We start from the raw sequence: 16190 nt of genomic DNA, 5'->3' as shown, positions 1-16190 counted from the left end.
GAGTTGAGCTGTGGTCAAGAGCACGTGTGGTTAACTAATATCTCTTGTTTCCTTGTCTTGAAGGGTTTTTCCTCTTCATGGATAACCTGCTTGCTGAGAAGACACTTCCTGGCTGGTTGATTCTTCTGAGTGATTGCCCAGTGCAGGCTGGGACCATCGCTACTCCACCACTGCCCCATTCATCCCCTTGAGGTCCACCTCATCTCTGTGCAGAACCTTCCTCCTCTATCTGAACCCGTCTTGGGATGGACTTCCACTGAAGTAATCACCTAGAAACTCAGAAGCAGGAGAACAGTTGGGCCTCACAGGTGACATTTTCTACTCCATACCTTGACTCTGGGAAAAGTTTTATGAAAGAGAAAACTGTGGAAGCAAGCACGCCTGTGCTAACTCTGACCCTTACGAAGTGATAACCTTGACCAAGTTGCTTAGACTGTCTGAGTCTCACATCTACCATCCCTAAAATGGAGACAATGATACCTATTACATAGAGTTGGGGTGAGGATTCAGTGAAATCTGTCTATAAATTGCCTAACAGAGAGCTTAGTTTAGGAATTGAAGTTATTTTAAATTACACAGCATTTATATTAACTTTTATGACCTTGGGCAAGTCACTTTACCTGCCTAGGCCTTAATTTTCTTTTTGATACTATTAACTCCTGCCCTGCTTTCTAGTCACTATTCATAAACCTGTCTCCCATACCTAAATGAAAGCAAGTTGAGAATACAGAAAATTTTATTTTTTGTGCTTTGCATATGTGAAATCTTTTTGCACAAGTGAAAAAGGGTCACAGCATTTGTTGTGATCCTTTGTTTCTGATATAAATGAATATGCATGATTATTTAAATATGCACAGCAAAAGACCTCAGAGAAGAAAAACAAACCCAAGATTCCTGTGGTTCTTTGGACCCACAATGTTTTATAGGTATTTTGGAGAGAACTAGGACTGCAAGATCAGGTTTAACTTTATCCCTGTGTGGTCTTGAAAAAAATAATTTGAGCTGGTAGTTAGTTTCTACTGTCAGTTGAATGAAATGAATAAATCTAACTTTACCATAAAGGTGGGGAAGTGGTGAAGAAAGGCACAAATTAGATGCTCCATAAATGTTGGTTGGATGCAGAGGTGGATGGATGGGTAGATGGACGGGTAGATGAATGGGAAAAGGAAAAAGAAAATAGTTGTAGAATGGATGAATAGACAAAATGTTGGAAAATGGATGGATGGGTGAATGAAATAATAAATGCCTCAATTGTTGCTTGACTGATGGATGGATAAAGGGTGGATGGATGGATGAATAGGTGGTGGTGGATAAACAAATGGATGCAGGAATAGATGATGAGTAAATGCATGATAAATGGATGGGCGGATGGGTAGATGCATGAATCAAGTTCTCAGCAAACATAAAGTATTGTGCATCTGAAGAATAACCATGATTGCATAATGGCTGCACCTAACTGGGTCAGCCTGGGGTAAGCACTGCAATTAGAAGTCCCAAATTTCTCACTCAAGAAACACTTATTCTCCTTGTCTTTTTCTCATTCCTAGAGAAACTTGTTTCCGGAAAGGGTTCTACATTAATGTAGCATCAAACTGGCAAGTCCCAAAATAGAACTATAGGGCAGTGCAAGTGGACAGACATCTTGAGCCACATTCTCTCTGATGTGCCACTGTGGCACTGGGATGGAGCAGAATGGAGCCACATATTGGAAGATGTAAACAGCTTGTCAAGAATTTCCTAGTTTCCATATGGTGCTCCTAAGTTTTCTCATCTCTCCTTATCTCAGGAGATTGGCAGAACAGGTGTTCCCAGTAAGAGTTAGTGAGAGTTAGCAGCATAGGATTCAAATTCTGGCTCTGACATTACGTAGTTGTGTAGGTTAGACAAATCACTTACCTCTCTGATCCTTAATTTTCTCATCTACAAAATGGATATTGCCACAGTATCTACCTCAAAAGGTGGTTGAGCAGATTAAGTGACATATTGCAGACAAAGCACTTTTCTCAGTGCTGGGAATATAGTAAGTAGTCAGAAACTATTGTTAGTAACTATTATTAATCCTTTTGACAGATGAAGAAGTTGAAAAATTGACATTTATGAGGTCACCGAGGCAGAGAAGTGAACTCTAGGGGTGAGGAGACCTGGATTCCCATTCACTGTATGACTTTGGGCAAATGCCTTTCCCTCTCTGAGGCTTTCTCTCCATCTGCATAACAGAGAATGGAACCCATAAACTGTGAGGTTTAGCCTTCTTGATCAGGGGTATAATCCCAGTGTCTTTTCTCACTCCACCATCACCATCAAACTGACTCACATGAGCCTGAGTGGCCAAAGGCAACCATTCCAAATACTCAGTCATACCAGGAATCAGCAACCACTTGAGTTAAGAACTTTTGTCCCCATATTACAGAGGAGGGCACTGAGGCTCAGGGTAGTGAAGGGATTTGCCGAAGGTCACATGGCTACTAGGTGATGGAGTAGAATTCAAGCCCAAGCACATTAACTGCAAAGCCAGAACTCTTCTAACTACACAACACCCCTCCCTTGGCATGCGTCAGAACTAACATTTGCTTGGTGACTGGGAGTTGATGCTTTCCTTAGGTTGGAGGATTGGAGGGGTGGGAATGCAGAGCACACTATTTTCCAGGGAGGGGAAAGGCAAAAGGCTTTTAAGAACTGGAGTAAGGATAGTAAACATCAGGGTGGCTGAAATGGCATCTTGCCCACGTCGCAAGCTGGGAGTCTCTGTGGTGGAAGCCTCAGCCTGAGCTTCCCTGGAAAACATTAAAAGCATCTAGGAGCACTTAGATCATAGCCTCTATCTCCTGCATTCAAACCACCACGTGGGGACAGTTCGAGAGTTGATTTGTTAAAAGGACATAAATGCTATAGAGCCAAGGTGGAACGGCCGGTGTTCTGGGGTGTGGATAGGAGTGGTCAGTGAAAAGCAATCGTTTTTATTTTTTATTTATTTTTACTATTATTTTTTTAGAGTTGGGGTCTTGCTATGTTGCCCAGGCTGGAATGCAGTAGCTATTCACAGGCGCGATCCCACTACTGATCAGCCTGGGAGTTTAGATCTGCTCTGTTTCTGACCTAGGCCGGTTTAACCTCCCTTAGGCAACCTGGTGGTTTCCAGCCCCTGGGAGGTCACCATATTGATGCCAAACTTAGTGCAGACACCCCATGGGCATAGCACACTTCAGCCCAGAACTCCTGGGCTCAAGGGATGGATCCTCCTGCGTCAACCTCTCAAGTAGCTGGGGCTGCAGGCATGTGTTATAGCACCCAGCAGAAAGCAATCATACTAGTTTTTCTCTTTCCAAAAACCCACAAGTGCCCTACAGTGAACCTATTGTCAATGGCATTGATTGCTTGTGAGACTTTAGGCAAGTGACTTGACTACTCTGTGCCAGATTCCTTCTGTAAAATGAAGGGTTAGGGAGGGTTGGGCTACAGCAATCTTGAGGCCACCCCTACTTCTTCTAGTTGTCAAAGTGTCTTTTCTTTGGGGGCCACATATAACCAGGACCCACCATGGAAAGAAGGTTTCCTGACCCGCATGCACTCTTCCCTCTGCAGTTTGGGGCCTGTTCTGCCTCAGTCTTATCCCTTCCATAATGGGGTTCATGGTGTTTCTTCCTAAGGCTACTGATCTCTGGGTTCCCCTTTCGATTTTGGGGGCCCATTCCAATCCCTCCATGCCCCCGAGGCCATTAAGAGGAATGTCATTCTAAGAGACTCTCCATGCAGGAAAAAGATACAGTATATAGAGAGCAGTTGAAGAAGGCAGGATGCTGGCACACTCTGTGGGTGAACAGAAATGAGAGGGATTGAATGGGATTGCTTAAGGCAGTGCAGCCTGGGTCAGTGATTAAAGACAGTCACACCGTTCCCACCCTTGCCTGGTGATCCCCGCTCAGTGCACAACCTCTTGGGGGTCAGAAATCTTGCCCCACAGTGGCATGAAGGCACTGAACTTGGAGTCAAGAGATCTGGAGCTTATTCCAGGTCTTTATAAGAACTTAAGCCTCAGTTTCTTCGTCTTTAAAATGGACATAACACTGGTACTTACTGAGGATCAAACAAGATCAATAGTAACTGTTTAACAGTGACATGATATATCATTATTTCATGGTGTGACTTTAGGAAAATCATTTCACATCTCTGAGCCTCATTAGTCCATTTGTAAAATGTGAATAAATTGATTTTTCTGTCTTGTTTCCCCAGGGAACTCTGAGCAGTGTGGTGTCTTGGGACTGGGTGCCAAGCAGCCCATATTTTAGCTACAGCTTTGGCACTAATTTTCTGATGCAATGTGGAATGCCCTGTGCTCTTTCTGTGCCTCAGTCTCCCCATCTATCAAATGAAGATGCTATATTTGAGTTCTGAAGGTCCCCTCTGGCTGCCCTCTCATCCTGACAGTAGACTGAGTGCCACAGTGAGGCAATGAGGATTTAGAGAGAACTGATCATTGAAAGGCGCTATAATGATGATGGCCTCTCATTCCTGCAGCAAACAACCATCCATATGATAAATCTTGCACCACTGCTCAGATACCTACCCCTTCCGGGTGTGGGCTGGGTCCCAGAATCACCTGCCACCTGGCTGTGGACAGGAGGCTGGGGCAAAACACTGGCCAAACAAAAGCCCCTTATCAGCTGGAAGCTCTGAAATCTGATTCCAGAAACACCCAGAGCTGCTCACCTGCTCTGCTAGGCACAGGCTGGGTGCAGATGGACAGGATCCCCAGACCAGTGGGTGGGCAGCAGGTGCCGCAGGAGACCCTGAGGGGGAGGGATGTCATGTCTCACAGCGTGGGTGGGGTCACCAGAGAGAACCAGTGTCTGGTCACCTGGTCGCAGCAGAGAGGTTCAAACAAGAGCCCTGACGCTGGGCAAACATCACTTCTCTGAACCCAGAGCTCACCTACAGGCTACAGACCTTAGGCAAATCTCTCTCTTTTTGCAGGCTTCGTGTTGCTTTCTGCTAAAAGAGGAGCTGAATTAAATCAATGGTCCCCAAAGTTTCTTTTGTCTCGTATCTCTCTCAGTGAGAAATGCTGAGAACAAAACCCCAATATATGTGTATTTGTTTACAAATTACACATGCGCACTATGGTTCCAATATATTAAACATGTTATCAAACCTATCCCTCAGCCCTCCACGTGTAAAATGAGATTGGGTGATCCCTAAGGTCCTGTTAGTTCTACGATTCTAATACTACACCTCTGTAGGTCTCTGAGTTTTCTCATCTGTACGGTGTGCTTATGGTCGTATTGTCCTCATTAACAATTTATTCAACAAATATTTAAAGATTACCAACCTTGAGCCACTGTACTAGGTGCTGGGATACCACAAGGAATGAAACAGGCACGGTCTCCAGCCCCAGTGGTTCAAACAATTCTCCTATGAATCAGAGGAAATAACATTGCTGGTTTTGAATACTGGCAATTCCATATGGTTCAGACTATTAGGTGCGAAAGTGATTTGAGGGGAAAGTGCTACAGTTCATGCATTCTACCAACATGTGTTTGGCCCCTGCCGTGCCTCTGGGGAAAGAGATTCATTCAGCAAGGAGCTCATAGTCACAGTCCCTCTCCTCATGATGCCTCGACCATTAGGAGAGGCATACTTTAGCCAATGATCACCCAAGTCCACATACAATTACAAACATGTTGAAAATGGTGATAAGAAAATAATGTCTGTAATGAGGGGTATGACTTCGAATGCAGCATTGTGGAAGGATCCCCAAAGAAATAGCATTTGCTCTGAGCTCGGGAAAGTGGAGTAGGTATGAATCAGGCACCAGCGGAGAGGAAGAGCTTTCCTAGCAGCATGTGCAAAGGCTCCATGGCAGGAAGGAGCCTGGGAAATGTGAGTAACTAAAAGGAATAAGATACAACTAAACCAGAGGAAGTGAGAGGTGGCATTTTAGAAATGGTCTCAGGGAGGTGGGCAGGAACTGGACCATGAAGAGGCTAGAGGCCATGGCAGGGAGCTGGCTCAGTATACTTAAACATGGGGCCAGGCATGGTAGCTCACGTCTGTAATCTCAGTACTTTGGGAGGTTGAGGAGGGTGGATCACCTGAGGTCAGGAGTTCGAGACCAGCCTGGCCGACATGGTGAAACCCTGTCTCTACTAAAAAAAAAAAAAAACACAAAAATTAGCTGGATGCGGTGATGGGTGCCTGTAATCCCAGCTACTTGGGAGGCTGAGGCAGGATAATTCCTTGAACCTGGGAGGCAGAGGTTGCAGTGAGCTGAGTTCACACCACTGCACTCCAGCCTGGGCGACATAGCAAGACTCCGTCTCAAAACAAAAACAAACCAAAAAAACACAAACATGAGAAAGTGATAGAGGGCTTTAGATGGAGTGAGAGAGGGCTTACATGGTCTGATGTGCTTTTCAAAGAGGTTCTTCTGGGTCTATGTGGATAACAGATAACAGGGGCAAGGAGAGTGGAAAGCAGTATTGCTGTAAGTGGTATAAGATGGGATTATAACAATGGCAATCACCTAAGCTGATTGAACATAAAACAAGGTGAGCAAAATAAAACAAAAACACCCCCAACCTTAAAACCCAAACCACAGTGACAGGAAGTCCAGCCAGGAAAGAAGAATATACTTGCAATCAGACAGACCTGAATTCAGCTCCTGCTTTCATCACTTACACACCGTGTGATCGTGGGCACACACTGAATTAAGATGACGTAGAGACAAAGCCGAACCAAATAGAACAATGCTGAACCCTGACACAGTCATTAAGCAATTCACATCTACATGTGCCTGTTCAAAACAAATAACAAGATCCTCTGGATGCAAAGGTTTCTCATCTAGAGACTCCTCTGGTTACTGGATTCCCAGGGCTTACCTCCACTCTCTCATATCATTTTTTTCCTCCTCTGCAAAGTGTCTTATCCTATAAACATGTTGATTAAGAGCTCTGGTTCTCATTCCTGTTCTGACTCTTAGCAGCCATGGGTCTGTGAGCAGGTCATGTCTACTCAGAGAGCCTCTGTTTTCTCATCTGTAAAATAGGGTCTTGAAGACACCTCTATTCTGGAATTATTATAAGGATAGAACTGGATAAGAGATGAAATATGTTCAGTACAGGGCGAGGCACATAGTAACACCAGGCTCTCAGCACACACATTCCCACCAAAAGCGAGCATGCACACACACCATGAGGATGCACGCTTCAGGCCCAAATGGCACCTTTCTTTCTGCAGAAGTGGCAACTGTCTTCTAAATTCCTGCTCAGTTGCCTAAGCTTAACTTTTAATGAAGCCAGAGAACAGTGATCTGTTGGTGTTTGTACTCAGCAAAGCTGTCCGACAGCGGCATCTAAGCTCTGGGAATCCAGCAACCAGGGGATTCTCTGAATGAGAAATATTTGCGTCCGGAAGATCTTAATATTTGTTTTGAACAGACACATGTAGACATGAATTACTTAATGACTGTTTTAGGGTTCAGCATTGTTCCTGTATTTGTTTTGGCTTTGTCTCTATGACATCTTAATTCAGTGTTCTATTTCACGGAGCTCCGCACACCGGCTGTAGCATAAGGGAGCTCCCTGAGCAAAATTTCAAATGGAGTGGAGGGCTGGAAGGTGTAGGGAGATGGGTGCCGGGGAGAGATACACAGAGGGAGAGAGAGAGAGAAAAAGCAGACTGTAGCTTCAGTGTGTGCAGTGGAGGGGGCTACTGGGTGCAAGGGATAGTCTAGGTTTGCATGCATGAATATGAGAGACCAAACCCTTGCACTGTGGGAACAAAATCTGTCACTGCTATTTGGAAGTCTAAACAGCGTCTGTAAAGTTTCCTGATCTGATTGATCACAGTCAAGAGACTGTAATTTCATGCTTGTCCATAACACATGGAGGGGCCCAGACATGCTTCTGATACTGCTGTTCAAAGTCATCACTGGCTGCATTAGAGTCAGGAAAGAGGAGTCAAGAGAAGCAGATCAGACCTGGAACTCTGCCTAAGGCAAGAACCCCCCACTGGGGCCACCTCCTGCCCCCAGCGTAGGACCTCGGAATTTCCTAAACTGGCTTACAAGGCCCCACTTGATCTGTTTTCTGCCTGCATCCTGGGAATCATCTTCTGTCACTCTCCCATTCACTCACTCTGCTCCAGCCACAGTGACTTCCTTGCTATTTTTCAAATACACCAAACATCCTTCTACCTCAGGGCCTTTGCACTTGCTGTTCCCTCTGCCTCAAACAATTTTCTGTCACTTATTCTCACAGCTCACCTCTCCATTTGGGTCCCTAATCATGCTGTCCAACAAAGCAGCTCCTTCCCTTACCCTCTATTCCTTTCCTTGGCTTTATTCTTCTTTATAGAATGCATTACCACCAGCTCTCATTTATTTATTTGGTTCTTCATTCATTGTCTTTCTCCTCCATGGGAATAGGGAGTTCCCGTGTTCGTTCACTGTTACGTTGAGTAGTGGTTCAATAAAAATGTTGAATGACTGAATAAATGAATGAAAGTACAACTTAATTTTTTTTTAGCCAACGTGCAGCTTCTTCCACTTTGTGTATTAATTCCCCTGTGATTAATTTTATCTTCAACAGTTGCAGGCTCGCTATAATCCCCCCATCACTGGTGGTTGTTCGTGGAATGCAGACTGGACTTCCTATTAGCCAGAGCTAGTCCATGAAGGACAAGAAGCCTAATAGCCCATGCCAGAGACTGCATTCTTGAGCTGGAAAATTTATATTATATGAGCAGCTCCCTTCCACGGCTCCCCTCCACTAGCATCGACTATTCCCTAGCAGTTAATGTTCCTCTCAGAGAGTTTAGCCTGCTTTTTCTCCTGGGAAAAGAAATGGTCTTCAGGACCCTGCTGGGGGCAAAGGTCTGATTTTTTTTGATCATCCCTTGCATTTGTAGATAAAGTTAATGAAATAGAAGAATCATCCCCATTTTGCAGATCAGATAACTAAAAATAACTGTGTGACTATAGCAAGGGACTCCAAGCTTCATTAAGCGTCTCTCCCTCCACTGTTTTTTTTTTTTTACATTCTTCTGTCTTTATTTCTCTCTACATTATCGTACTTAAGACAATAATATGTTTCACAGTTTCAAATAGCTAGAAGGAAAATACTGAATGTTTCTAATGAAAGAAATTATAAATGTTTGAGATGATGGATATGTTAATTACACTGAGCTGATCACTGTACATTATATGTATCACAACATCACTATGTACCCCCCAAATATATGGAGTTACTATGTAAAAACAAATTTTAAAAACTAAGAAGACTATCTGCCTTATGAAATATGTACTTACGTTGTATCTACCTTTGCAACTAAACTCTGAGGCCCTCACAGGAGGACGTTCAACATTTTTCTCCCCAGTGGGCCTGGCAAATAGTAATGAAAAAACCTATCATTTATTATTAATAGCAAGAGCCAACACTGATGGAGCCCTGACTGGGTGCCAAGTAGCACTTTCCATAAATTAGCTCATCCAGTCCTCACAGCAGCTCTTGGAGGGAGCTGCTATTATTAGCCCCATTTTACGGATGAGAAAACTGAGATTGAGAAGGTCAAGCTGCTTGCCAAGTCTCATAGCCTGTAAGCATTTGCAACCAATAAAATAAAACACTTCCTCTGATTAGTGTGCCCTTGGGGTCTGTCAAATGTTTTAAACAGCTCTACCGATCTCCAGTGGCTCTTTAGGGAGCCCCGAAACCACATTTAAAAGTGAATACAGAGCACTGGAGTGCTCAGGAGTCCAGTCCACAGAACCCAAGCATCACTACTGAACAAGCACAGCCCAGGTAGTAAGGGGCTTTAGCATCTCCCCTCTCTGCATCTCGTTGGGTAACCCCGGCATAGTACACAAGGGCATCTGCTTTATGGAGAGCTGGGTTTGTATCAGGCACAGTGCCATGCTCTTTATATAAATTATCTCATTCACTCCTCACTACAACCCCAACAGAGGAGTATTTCACAGGTGGGGAGGCTGAGGCACAAAGAGGTGAAGTGTTAGCAGGTCCTGCAGTTTGCACGTAGCAAAGAAAGATTTGAGCCTGGATAGATTTGACTTCAGAGTTCAAACTCTTCATCATTCTTCATCTCACACTTCAGCGAAAGTCTTAGGAACAAGCGATTAAAGAGCTCTAGTTTTGCTAAGCCCCTGTGAATTCTTCCACTTCACAGGAAGGTAAATCCAGCCACTCTGAAAAAAAAAAAATGGGATTTTTTTTTTTTTTTTAAACGTATTGTTCTTCTGCAGCACACCTGAAGTGTTCGTGGAGAAGAAGGCACATGACCCGGGCTTCCTTCCCTATTAAAAGAGTTAGGGTTTTAGGGGTGTTCCCTTTTTTTGGTGGCCTGGAGCAGGGGTGGAGGTAACGGAGACTCACAGGCCTGGAAAGCACATCCAAGTGGCATTTAGTCCAACCTCCTGCCCCTATACTGGCTAACATGTCTACTTGCCCAGCCAGACAGATGTCTCTATCTAGGGAACCTCATTCTGACACCAGGGAGAGTCAAATCTATTTGTAGTGTGTGTGTCTTTCAAGTTGCATTGATCAGAAGCCTCAGTGTCTCAGAATTGGAGGTGGGGTGGGGAGAGAGCTAATCTGTTGCTGGGTTTGAACCATGCACACTCATCTAATTAATGCATCCAACATTCACTGAACATCTACCACATCCTGCTTCTCTAAGATAGCACGTTTGCCAGGTGAACACAGCAGAATGTCAGAAATGACCCCTGAAACCAACCCCTGCATCCCATTCAACAAATTTCGCCTTTCAAAAGGAGAAAGGTTTGACCCAAACAATAACGCTCCCTTCCTAGAGAAAAATGCTCATTCACTGCCAGGGCAAGCATTTTCTGTGACCCTCAGTACATTGGCTCTTAACCACAGGCTGCTGTCAGAAAATCGCCTCTCAACAGCCCCTCACTCTGCTCTTGGTGATCAAGTCAGCACAAACATGCTAACTGATCTCTTGGCACCAAGGGGAGCCTTGAATTAAATGGTTCAAAGGCATTTTTTTTTCCACCTTACAGTTTCCCTTTATGCAGTAAAATCTCCAATGGTTTGGAATTTATGGCCTTTTGGACAGGGCTTGGGCTGAAGTCTGCTTCTGGTCTATTCTGCGTAGAAAGGATTTTCGAAGAAAATTAATAGCTTGCTAAAAGAATTGTAAGGAAAATGTGCATTCTATTTCAGAGGATCTCTTTTCTAGTCCTTTACTAACACTCATGCATCCACAAACAATTGATATGCTAATTTCAAATGATTTTTACATGTTCATTAAGTCTTTAGCTGCTACTATTTGTCGATATGGTGATATGAAATCATATTGTGGTTTGATCTAGCCTTAAGCACTAGGTTTTTGCCGAGCTGAAACTTCTTAGGTACAAACTTTTCTAGACTAAGCAATTACGAAAGAGAAACAAGTTAACGCCAGGCAAAACGACTACCCTTCTTGGGTGGGGATAAAAGGGAGGTGGCTCTCTACACTTTAGAGATTCACATGTCTTATCAATTCATGCTGGTTCCCTGCCTGCTGGGAGATAAAGTTTGACAAGGACCACTCTACATCCTGGTTTGCCTGGGATTATCTCTGTTAGATCTTCCATCCTAGAATAATTACTAATGACACCCTCTTTCATTCTTAAAGACATTTTGATATAAACTATAAATCACACAGTCACTGTAGATTTGATGAAACCATGGGATTAAAATTATGATTTTTCAAGGAGTTTGAGCTTTCTTTAGACTGACAGTACCTGATCTTCTCTATACAAACCAACAGAATGCTCTATGGAAATGTTATACCAATCAATTCTGAATCCGGATAATTATGTATTATCCCCAACTCCCTAACTGAAACAGTCAGATCAGAAAGCAACTAACTTTTTCTCAGAGACGAGGATTATGGGACCACTCTCTAGCCTGCCTCATGTGTGTTCATTTCATCTGAATGTAATTGTCCATCAGGAGTTGAAATCCCAATAAAAATTGTCAGCATTACTTGGGGGAGACATGGGTAGGCATGGAGAATCCAACGATGAGGAGTTGTTGCTTTCCTTTTGGCCACTATACGCTTTGCTCCAGAGTCAATGTCTACTAAACAACACCATGTACCACACACAGGGGTAGAGCTTTACCTAACTCAATCCTTACAACCTGCTGTCTGAGGGGCTACTGTTATTATTTCTATTTTCAAGCTCAGTGTGGTAAACTACTTGATTCGGATACACAACTAGTAAATGATAGAACCAGGACATGAATCCAGGTTGTCTTATACTCAAGTCTGAGCTCTTAACCACTGTGATATACTGCTTCCCACTCTGCTATACTGTTCTGACATTTGAGGCAGACATCTGGTTGCAATTTGATACATTATAAAGATATTGCCTCACCAAGTATGCCTCACAGAGGGGGAGAGGAGAAAGAGAGACTAAGCAGGGGGTTGCTTGGATTGCAGTTGCATGATGTATGCATATTGCTATGAAATCAATGAATTGAATATATGTTTCTATCCTGGTGCTAAATTACCTTCAGAGATAGACTTAAAATATCCTGAGGAAGTTTATTTAGGGGGTGGCCTTCATCTATAAATAAATATTAAGTGTGTCACCAACAGGACTGACTAGTGGTTCCTCCACTCACTCTCTGCCATCCCCCTACAGACTGCTACATGTGTTGGTCTGCTGACTGTGATCTGGGCTTGACTCATGGAACTAAACAACATTTCTGATGAGACCAAGTCCCCAGATTGCCTCTAGAGGAAGCCACCAAAACACAGCTGATATTGTGCCAATGCCTCTATCTTCTTTCCTCTTGAGAACTCAGCTTTGGAAACATGGTACTTTCACCCTTAAGTAAGTGTGGAATGTTGAAAAGGAAGTGGAAATTGAATGTCACTGGATGCGGCTGCCTTGGGTGAGAATGGGGATGATTCAGGTTTTATCTGGTCTGTTAAAAGACAACTCCAATCCAACCTTTCCTGAGGACTTGGAAACAAATGTTCCCTTCTCACTCTCTACCCCAAACCGGGAGTAACAGTTATAAAACTGGAATCTGTTCTACAGAGAGGCCACGCCTATTACAGAAGTATTACACAGGATTCTCCTAGCATGACATAAATCGAGGGCTTATGGCTCAGGCTTTCACCCCAGGGGTGGTTTCTACGGCAAAGAAGACCCACGACATGAAAAGGCACCAAGAGTGAAATGATACTGGTTGCAGAGGGGGAGTGGAGTATTATAAGTCTCAAAAGGATTACATTAGAATTAGCAAAAAGCTGCAGAAAGCGTGAGGGTTGAAAGACCTTGTGCACCATTCATGTGATTGCAAATATGACCAAGAAAAGGGCAGGAAAGTAACAGACAGACAGACAAAAGTGGAAAGTACCAAGCAAGGTGGACATTAGGTGTGCTTTCTTGAATCAAAACACCACCAGGAATCCGCTTTCCTCTCCCCGTACCCCTAAAATAGATGGAAGACTCTGGACTAAATGCCATACTTCTAGTTTCCAGTGAAATTTCCTCTAGTTCCTTCTACAAGGGCATTTTCTTTGGCCAGTGCAGCACCTGATTAGCCAACAGTAGGTACATTCCAAAGGTGGAATAGATAGCAGAAACCCAGGAAGATAAAACCACTGACGTCAAAACTCTATACAAAGAACCTTCTTTGAAGCAGCGAAGCATCAGCTTTTAACGGCATTTGGTATTGTTGTTCCCCTTCTCCAGCCTGTGTCGGTGGGTGGGTGTGTGTCCCCTCCTTCCCATCTGCAAACACTGGCTGGTGCTGCTTCAGCTTGCAGCCTGCTACACGCCACTGGCCTGTTGTGTTGCTTGTCCACCCATTCCTAAAATGGGACACCCATTTCTCTAAAGACCTGTGTGATCCTCTACAAGACAGTGAAGAGGAAAACTTCTCCAGTCTGGCTTTGATTCTTCAGGCGTAATTCCCCATACGTCTTCCACCTTACACCCACTGGAAAGTTCAGAATCAGTTGTGCCAGAACAGACGTTCAGTCTGTCCGAATCACTTTTGCAGACATGTTTTCAATCTGCTCCCTAATGCAGACTGCCAGGATTAATAAATCTTCCAAGTGGTCCCCCTGGTCAACTTCTTTCCTTTCTCCCACTAAACCACTCATCCAACACCAGCAAAAGATGAGTTTTCATACTGCCTTGATTTTCCCTGACAGAAGGCACAGCCTTCTTCCTTTCATTCTCAAACTCCTCTAAATTGAATGATTTATGAAAAGAATTGGATTTTTCTCTGTCTTGGAATGCTTCTATTTTCCCCCAACCTCCTCTCCCTCTCACCCCACCTCCTGTTCCCCTCTTTCTTTCATTTTTTCCCTTATTCTTCCTTCCATCAGCACCATGTCTACCACCATCCAAGGATCTGTTCTCATCCCTGAGTTCAAAGCAATCAGATTCTTTTTGGAAAAAAAACAAAAAAGAAAACAAAATAAAACTCTTCCAAGATCATCTTCACGATCTTGGAAGGCTCCTCCCTGACTCCTGAGCTCAGAGTCTTGGTTTTGGATGCTGGAGAGGAGAGAATTCAGCAGCAGCGGCAGCAGCCGCCAGAAAGGCGTGGAGGAGGGTGCTGTTTTGGGTGTATTTGAGGCAACAGCATATGGGCTTTTGTCAAAAATGTTCAAAGCTCGCTAGCTTCCGAGCCGAGGATGGAAATGTGTGCTATCTCTGAACGCTGCTTGAGCTGGCTTAATTCTCCTTTTCTGGTACAACACCCCCCAAACTCCTCAAATCCACCATTCTTTGGCCCACCTGCCCTCTGGACTCTGTGACACCAAGAAAAGTTTTTCAGTCAAGTCATACCCCACCTGCACCGTCCACCCTCAGGTAGCAAAACCTCTTGAATAGGAGCTACGGGGTTCCGCTGAGCGTTGCTCCCCCCACAAAGAATTCCTGTCCCTTCTCACCATCTTCCACCTCACACAAGCAATGAGTTCCCATGTTTCAGCGGGAGCCGCCGAGTAGTGACGGGAAAAGACAGGCGCCCTGGCCCGACTGCCTGCATCCACCCCTCCGGGCTATAGGGCACAGGCCAGAAAGGGGGACCTTCGGGATCCCCCCCTTTTAAGAAGGAGATCATTACCTTGGCAGCGGCTTGCGGGCCGTGATACTGGCGACAATGATGCTCTCGGGACGGGGGGTGGCCACCGCTTTGAAGGTTCCTCGCCAGAACTTCTCAAAAAGCTGCTTCTCGCCTTGCTGAACGCTCGCCATCGCCAACCCAAAGAGGCCGGGGCGCCCGGGGCGCTGTCCGAAGTGCTGAAACGTGGATTCCAAACGGGGGCGACACCCAGCTCCGGGCTCTGTCCGGGTGAAACCCAGAGAGGGGTGGGGTGGGAGAGATCGGAGTTCAGGGCGGGGGATGGGACGCCCCAGTCCGAGCAGGCAGCAGAGAAAGGAGGCTCGTCCGCCGGGTTTTCTTCGCCCTTCTGGGTCGGCTCCTGGCTGCGCTCTGAGCTGGCTGAGCCTCTGCGCCCCAAGAAGGGAAGGGAGGGCTGGCTTTCTGGGCAGAGCCAGGAGAGAAGAGGCGACGGGGTCGGATGTGTGTGCGTGCGCGTGTGAGCTCCGGCGCGCCCGGGTTTTGTCTCTCGCACAATGTGACGTTGGAAGAGGAGGCTGGTCGCGCGAGCTGCACTTTCCTCCCCTCTCTCCGTTTCTCCTCCTCCCCACCAACCCCCTCCTCCTCAGGCTCAGCCTCCTGCCGCCATCTGCATAACAAAAGCCCGCAGGTCTTGGGAGGAGAAAGGGCGGGGCGTGCGCCTGTCACCAGGGCCCCGCAGCGACCGAGTTGCAACGCTGACCACTCTGAGAAGCCATCCTGGCACCCCAATCTGCGCCAGGCAGGAGATCCTGCTTCCCAGGCCCCTCTCCTCTTCCATCATCGCCGGCCTTCCTCAGTCCTTTCTTGGGTGCCCTTGGGGCCAGGCCACCTTTCTTCCCAGCCCCTTCACAAGTCTTGTAGCTGATCTTCTGCCGGGGTGGGGGAGGGGCGGGGGGAAGGGGGTAAAAAACTTAATTTATCCACCCCGGCCGGCCTCCACCGGACCCTCACTTTTGGCAGAGACGGCCTAGGCCGGTACAGAGGGTCCCCTGCGTTCCTCTTTGAGCCAGGGGTTAGCAAGGTCTTCACCACCCAGAAAGTGCCATTTGATCGACA

General features: G+C 45.5%; 1 protein-coding gene across 1 annotated transcript in view; it reads right to left on the bottom strand.

Moving 5' to 3' along the window:
* Window positions 1-15763, bottom strand: part of SRRM4 (serine/arginine repetitive matrix 4) — a 172368-nt gene extending 156605 nt beyond the window's left edge. Inside the window, exon 1 of the mRNA XM_050747987.1 lies at window positions 15117-15763. Coding sequence (XP_050603944.1) covers window positions 15117-15247 — 131 coding nt within the window. The 5' untranslated portion in view covers window positions 15248-15763. The remainder of the gene's footprint in view (window positions 1-15116) is intronic.
* Between the last annotated feature and the right edge of the window lie 427 nt (window positions 15764-16190).

The sequence above is a fragment of the Macaca thibetana genome, chromosome 11 (assembly GCF_024542745.1).
Source record: "Macaca thibetana thibetana isolate TM-01 chromosome 11, ASM2454274v1, whole genome shotgun sequence".
NCBI classification, from domain to species: Eukaryota; Metazoa; Chordata; class Mammalia; order Primates; family Cercopithecidae; genus Macaca; species Macaca thibetana.
This window is presented reverse-complemented; position numbering and strand designations above follow the sequence as displayed.